We start from the raw sequence: 7,670 nt of genomic DNA on the forward strand, positions 1-7,670 counted from the left end.
ACGGATGGGTAATGCCTCGGTCTCTTAGGAAGTTTTATGGATATCTTGATATATACATAAATACTTGGATGTGTGATTTACTCAATTTATATTTTAAAATGGTTAAAGATTATTGGTATTGTTGAGAATAAAAATATTCTAAGGGGTTTATGTGTAAATTACATGCTCCTATGTGTTATGTGCTATGTGCAAATGTTTTACGGGGTGGAGTAAGTCTTACCCGCTTTATGATGAACTTGTCCCCTCTTTAGTTATGTTGCAGGTAATGTTGCATGAGCATTTGGAGCATAAGAGCGATTCACCTTCTTAGTTTTGAGTTTAGAAGTTTATATCTTTTTAGAAAAAATTGAGAAGTCTTATTTAGACATTTGTATTTAATGCATTGTATGAGTATAAATTATGGGTTGTTTTTAGTAGTGTTGTTTTAGCCTGTGCGTTTGGATAAATGTTGTAGAATTCACCTCGTTTAATCAAAGAGTATCAGCCATTGAGATTAGGCTTGGAATGGGAGAAACCTTCAGAAGCAACTTAGCAAAGTGTGAACCCGAGTTTTGTGTTTCATGATGGTGCATCGTGGGTCTTTAGACCAGGTATCCGTTTAAAGTTTTCTTGAAATCTTAGAAAATTCCGAGTAGTAGTTGGAATTTAGTTAGTGCTCAAGTTCTGAATGCTTGCATGAAATTCTTAATCCGTATTCCCAAACTATCTCTATTACCCTTTTGTATAAACAAAGTCATTTTGCAACCTTCGCAAATCCTACCCAAAATTTTGAACCTCCCATCCCTACCGATGAAATATTGTTTTGTTAAAAATGTATCCAAACCACCTCTCTGTTTATCCTGGCCTAAGCGTCGGGGACGCAACTTGTTTTAAGGGGGTAGAATGTAACAACCCGAAAATTTTCCCTTTAAGTTAAACCTATTTTACAAAATCTAGTCAAAATTTTTTTTCAATATTTTGTTCCTAAGATGGCTAGTGACTAGTATAAATAAAATATTTCTTTAAAACCCCTTATGTTGAATGATTTAATACAAAAGTCTATTTATCAGCTTCTAGGTCAGATTACGTAGATAACCCTTTGAGGTGTTTAGATGACCAATGTCTTTCTTGTAAAATCACCTCAAGACTTAACGGCCTTCTCCCAGCACATACGCTCCTCAGATAGACAGTCTTGTAACAGTTCAAGTCTTCATAGATGCTTCTGATAGATTCCTTGATCAATAAGGTCTTCATATTCAAAACTTCAGACTGACTCTGACTAAGCCAAATCTAATTTTCCATAATAATCAAGCCAATTACATATTTGGGGTTTAACTGCCTAATAAAAAACACTAAGATCTCCTATTTGGCACCTCAAAAACCGATCCAAAAACCTCACTATTGAAGATGCTCTAAATGTTAGGGTCGCAGAAACTCGATGCGTTTTTTTTTTTTTTTTTTTTTTTTTTTTTTTTTTTTTTTTTTTTTAAGAAAACACGTCCCTTTTGTTTTAAAAAAATTAAGGTTTCTTATGAATTTATTTCCAAGTTTTTCACCGCGTTTGTTTTAAAAACCATATACTACCCTTTTTTTTTTAGAGAGGATGGCGAAATGTCACATTTGTATGCCATCTTTTGTATTAGTGGTAGTATTATCACTAAACTCAACAGAATGTGCTCCACCTACAAATCTGCAATAGTATTACCCAACAACCTATAAATGTTCCTTGTGATCTTTTCCCCTTTCATCACAATTAGGGCACCCTTACTGATTTTAATGGCTCAGCCTCTCTTTCATTACCAAAAAAAAAAAAAAAAAAAAATTAGCATGCAAACTCCCAAGCAGCGAATAAGGTTCTTAGTTAACCCTAGTATATGTATAACATCATGCAAAGTTCTGACAATGCCATCATACATCTGGATGTTAACATCACCAATACCCACAATATTATGTAATCTATCATCACCAAAAAACATAACTGAAAGTACCTGACCTATAGGTTGTGAACCATTCCCTATTAGGCGTGCTATGATACGAGCATCCCGAGTATAGGATCCAAGCATTTGACTAGTAACTAGCTGAAATTGCTAGAACATCACCTTCACTATAATCTAAGTCATCGGCCTATATACAATTGCAGCCTCTTTGTTGCTTCTTGAACTTTTGATATTCTCATTTCATGTGCCCAAACTTCTTGCACTTGTAGCACCTAATTTTATTATTGTTTATAGAATTAGACATGGAGTCTCTCTTCCTAGAATTGTCCTTCAATTCACTGGCTTTCTTCCACGATCTTGACTCCCCTTAGCATACAAATTGTCACTAACAGAGCCCTCACCTACATTCTGCCTACACTGGTTATTAGCTAACTGGGCTGCAGAGATATCCTTGTATTTAATTTTGACTTTCCCATACGTAATAGTAGTCACCAGATGTTCAACGAAAAGAGGAAGTGAACATAGCAAGATCATCGTCTTGTCTTCATCTTCAATCTTGACATCAAGCCTGACTAGATATTAATATGATACACCAAGTCTGAACCCTACTGCATCTTAAACTTATAAAGTCTCTACTTTGGATACAATTTGCTCGTCAGAGATTTTTCTATGAACTAAGTCTCTAATTTATCCCAATTTTCTTTTGGAGTTTGCAAGGCCATAACGTGCTACACGAATTCTTCCACGAGCCATAACTGAATACATCATTGTGTCTCTAGGTGTTCTATATATCACCATCACAATTAATAAAATAATAGCTTCAATTTCGTGAACATAAGTACATTATATTACAGAACCACATAAATCTTGTATTTTTTACTTTTCGTCATTATTGTTTCTTCTTGTTCTTAATCTCAACAAAATTTGATCACCAACAAAAATTTAGGACATACCTATTGATTTGTGTACGTGATGACGTGGACGGATAGCCAATTTTTTTTATAAAAGTAGTAAATAAATATAATTAAAGTGTCGTAACATTGGTTTTAACTATGTATGCCATGAAGGTGAGTCAACATGACGCTTGGTTCTCTCTCGGTCTCATCTCCCCCGGCGGTGACTGATAGGTCACCGGAAGATCAAGATCTTCTCGAAAGAAGTACCAAGAAGACGAAGAGGGGAAGAGAAGAGCAGTCAGTCGCATCCACCCCAAGGCAGGGCGAGCGTGGAATAGAACATGCAGAGGGTTCTGGTACCCCTGACTCCGGCCAGTGGAAAACACCGGCGACGACGCCTGAACAAGCCTGGGTTCAAAGGGAAGGAAAACAGATAGCTGAGGACGAGGAAGAATCTGAAGATGAAGCGATGGAGGAAATCGAAACTCTGAACGGATACCCAGTCATCCGAGTCTCTAACGAGGAAAAGGAGAGGTTGAGACGGCCATGGCGCCGGTCGCTCATAGTCCGACTGCTTGGAAGGACGGTAAATTACCCCTATCTGTACCAGAGACTCCAACGCATGTGGCGGACAGAGTCTCCGTTTGATTTGATTGCTTTAAACCATGACTTTTATATTGCAAAGTTTGAATCCATGAAAGATTATGAGACTGCCAAATATGGAGGCCCATGGATGGTATTCGACCATTACCTAACAGTTCAAGACTGGAGACCTAATTTCGATTCAAGAACAAACAAGATGGAAAAGCTCTTAGCTTGGATCAGGTTTCCGTCGCTCCCAATCGAGTACTTCGATGAAAAATTTCTCAAGAAGATAGGGAAGACGATTGGACGGCCCGTCAAGATCGACGTCACCACCAGCCTTGCATCCAAGGGCAAGTTTGCAAGAGTTTGTGTAGAGTTTGACATTACCAAGCCTTTGCTGTCACGATTTGTCATCGAAGGTGTTGAATGGCCAGTGGAGTATGAGGGAATCCACTTGGTTTGCTTCAAATGTGGGGTGTATGGCCATAGGCAGGACAACTGCATAGGTTCTGAAGGAAATTTGTCGCAAGAACCCAACAATGCTTCAGCTTCTTCTGCAAAAACCTGTTCTATGCCCACGGAGAAGTACGGGGCATGGATGCTAGTCACACGCAGGGATAGACGTAGGGGTGGCAACCAGGTTAATAGACAAACGAACACCCCCTCGAAGGACAACCAACAAGTCAATTCAGCAGGTGTAGCTCAGATGGCAGAAGGGCTAGGTGAGCAAACCAGGTTTTCAGCCTTAGATGGCCTAGGCGAAGGCCAAGAAAACTAGGGACAAGCCACACAGTTTACTCCGACCAATTCGCAACACCCCAATGCGGGGCAACCCCAAATAAGAACAAACTACCGGAATCGCAGACCGCAAAGGGAAACAGTAACGGGAGGAGAGGTCACGCGATCTTCTGACCAAGGTGGCATTCCAGCTTTCAACCAAGCCACTGGTCGAGGAAACCAGCGCGGACGAGGTGGAAGAGGAGGAACCCCCAACAGAGCAGCATCTGAGCTAGAACACACAGTGGTGCGCGGCTCCAATGGAGGTCGCAACATCACTAGCACAGTAGTCCACCACAGTGAGGAACACCTGGGCTTCAGCTTCATGAGTGGGACGGAGGAGGCCCACGAGTTTGAACCCCCCAATCCTTTGATTAGAACTGAGAAGGATTATAGGCACGACCCCCCGGATCCAATGATAGGAGTAGAAAGGAGATACGACAATGATCCTCCTGATAATAGCCATGACCACCCCATAACGGGTGATTCCTTGACAGAGGCTATGGTAGATGATACTGGCCAGATTGACCATGGGATTGCGGTCCAGCAACGCCTGAGTGCGTTGACTGCTCCATCCTCTTCCTAATGATTTTCGTCGTTTGGAATTGCCAGGGTGCAGCGTCTAACTCCTTTAGACGCACCCTGAAATTTTTACTGAGATGTCATAATCCTGTTTTTATTTGTCTGTTGGAACCCAAGGTATCGGGGGACCAAGCTAACAGAATTTGCTCTAGTTTTGGATTTAATGATTGGATTAGGGTGGAAGCAGTAGGCTATTCGGGTGGCATTTGGCTACTATGGAAAGGCTCGGCCAACATCATAGTTACGAAAACTCACCCCCAATTCATTACAGCACATGTGCCCGAGGAAAACAAGGATCCATGGCAACTATCGCTGGTATACGGAAGTCCAAACCAGCCCCTCAGAAGACAGTTGTATTCAGAGCTTTTCGGCAGTAACAGTGGGTTTGATGGTTCATGGCTAGCAGTGGGAGATTTCAACGTGGTCACGTCTAGGGAAGAAGTGAGCAACACGGAGGGCTTTACACAATCTAGGTGCGCCAACTTCAATGAGTGGATCTTTAGAGAAGGCTTGGTGGACCTCGGATACTCAGGCTCCAAATACACAAGGATGAGGGGCGTGAATACGGACTCGTTTAGGGGGGCACGACTGGATAGAGCCTTGAGCAATATCGACTGGAAACTTCAATTTCCCAATACCATAATTCAACATCTACCTATGGTAGGGTCAGACCATGCTCCACTCTTGGTGAACACCGGAGCAGTTCAGGCATTAAGCAGGCCAGCCTCGTTCAGATTCAATGTGGCATGGGCGACACATAAGAGCTTTCAAGCATTAATTAAGGACAGCTGGAGGAGTGACCTTGACTTACACACAAACAAGAAGAGAGTTGCAGAGATTTTATCAAATTGGAGCAGAGACATTTTTGGGAGTGTTACTCAGAGGAAAAAGAGATTGTTAGGAAGGCTAGAAGGAATACAGTGTAAGATGGCCCAGAACGTGAGGTCGGACATGATCAGACTGGAGAGGAAATTAAGGCTTGAACTGGATGAGGTCTTATACCAAGAGGAACTGACCTGGTTCCAACGCTCAAGGGAAGAATGGGTGATATCTGGGGACAGAAATACACGATACTACCAAACTGCAACTTCGATCAAGGCAAGCAAGGTCAAAGTGTCAATGCTAATCGATGAAAATGGTCAGGAAATCACGGGTAAAGGAGAGCTAGTAGAGCATGTTCAAAGCTACTTCACCAAATTATTCACGGAGGATTTAGGAAGTGAGCCAACGTCCCTGGACCATGGCCACTTTCCAATAATTACTGAGACAAAATGGAATGAGTTAAGTGCACCGCTGACATTGGAAGAGATCAAAAGCAACTTGTTTGATATGGCTCCTTGCAAAGCACCCGGTCCTGATGGGTACTCGGCAAGCTTTTACCAGAAGACGTGGGGCACAGTGGGCGAGTGCTTATTAAAGTTTGCTACGAAATTTTTTGATGAAGGATCACTGCCGGAGGAATGCAATGACACTATAATAACGCTCATACCGAAGATCCCCGAGCCAAAGCACGTCAAGCAGTTCCGACCTATTAGTTTATGCAACGTCTCGTATAAGCTACTAACTAAGATCATGTCCTCGAGGCTAAGGAACATCTTAACAAAGCTCATCGGCCCCCACCAAACCAGCTTCGTCCCAGGAAGGCAAATTTCAGATAATACCCTTGTGTTTCAAGAGGTGTTGAGCTCCATGAGGAACAAAAAAAGGAAAAGGGGGTTGGATGATGATGAAGATCGACCTGGAGAAGGCCTACGACAAACTTTCATGGGAATTTATCAAGGATACTCTACAGGATATTGGATTCAACAACACATGGACAAAGCGGATTATGGAATGCATTTCTTCCCCCAGATTGGCAGTCGCGTGGGAGGGCCAAAGAACAGATTGGTTTAGACCAAAAAGAGGAATAAGACAGGGAGATTCCATCTCACCTCTCATTTTTTTTTATGCGTAGAAAGACTAAGTCATATTATCTTAGAATCAATCAATAATGGGTGTTGGAAAGGAATTAGATTATCTAGGCAAGGCCCTAATATTTCCCACCCCTTCTTTGCAGATGACCTAGTCCTCTTCGGCGAAGCCACCGAACAACAAGCGAAGGAAATGAAGCGATGCCTGGAGTTATTCTGCTCACGTTCAGGGTAGAAGATCAGCCACCAGAAATCGAGCATGTACTTTTCTAAGAATGTGAAGGAAGACGACAAACAGAAAATTGCAGAAGCAGCAGGTTTTCCAATCGTAACCAACATGGGATACTACTTGGGAATTCCCTCTGTAACACCCCGTGTTACGATCCCTAAAATCAATTAAATCATTTAATCAATTACCCAAAAGAAAGAATTAAATCACAATAATTAATTAGGAAAGGCCCACCATAGTCCACGGGCCCTTATCTCTAAACCCAATCCTTAGTCCCAAAAGGAATAGAATTAGCAAGCCTATAATATTAGTTCCTAATTAGGACTCCTAAAAAATATAAATAGGGGACTTAAGAGGCACATAGAAACCCCCCACCACAATAACGTCCCACCACCCCAAAGAGCTCCAAGAATTCACTTAGAAGAAATCAAGAAAGCAAGGAAGCTTAAAGAAAGACCCTTCATAGCCAAGGAATTAATTAAGGCTAAGAGGTAACCCATGTCTCAACAAAACCTATTTTCATAGCTATGATTCCCCTCTTAGGATTTCCCCATATTATTGTGTATTGATGATTTGTGATATTATTATTGATAATCGGTGGGATGATTCCATGGGTAATCTTGATGATGAGAGGTTCTTGATAATTATGGTGTTCTTGATGATTATGTGATGTTCTTGATAATTATATGGTGTTCTTGATGTTCTTAATGATTATATGAGGTTCTTGATAGTTATATGATATTCCTACCGAATCTTGATTTTGGAAGATGAATTG

General features: G+C 41.3%; 1 protein-coding gene across 1 annotated transcript; it reads left to right on the plus strand.

Annotated features, from left to right (window-relative positions):
• Positions 1–2,993: 2,993 nt before the first annotated feature.
• LOC109147318 lies at positions 2,994–6,649 on the plus strand. The gene is made up of 3 exons (XM_019294980.1): positions 2,994–4,132; positions 4,262–4,715; positions 4,874–6,649. The coding sequence occupies exons 1-3, from the start codon at positions 2,994–2,996 to the stop codon at positions 6,647–6,649; spliced, it is 3,369 nt and encodes a 1,122-aa protein (XP_019150525.1).
• Positions 6,650–7,670: the final 1,021 nt, after the last annotated feature.

This window comes from Ipomoea nil, unplaced genomic scaffold (genome assembly GCF_001879475.1).
Source record: "Ipomoea nil cultivar Tokyo-kokei standard unplaced genomic scaffold, Asagao_1.1 scaffold1993, whole genome shotgun sequence".
NCBI lineage: Eukaryota > Viridiplantae > Streptophyta > Magnoliopsida > Solanales > Convolvulaceae > Ipomoea > Ipomoea nil.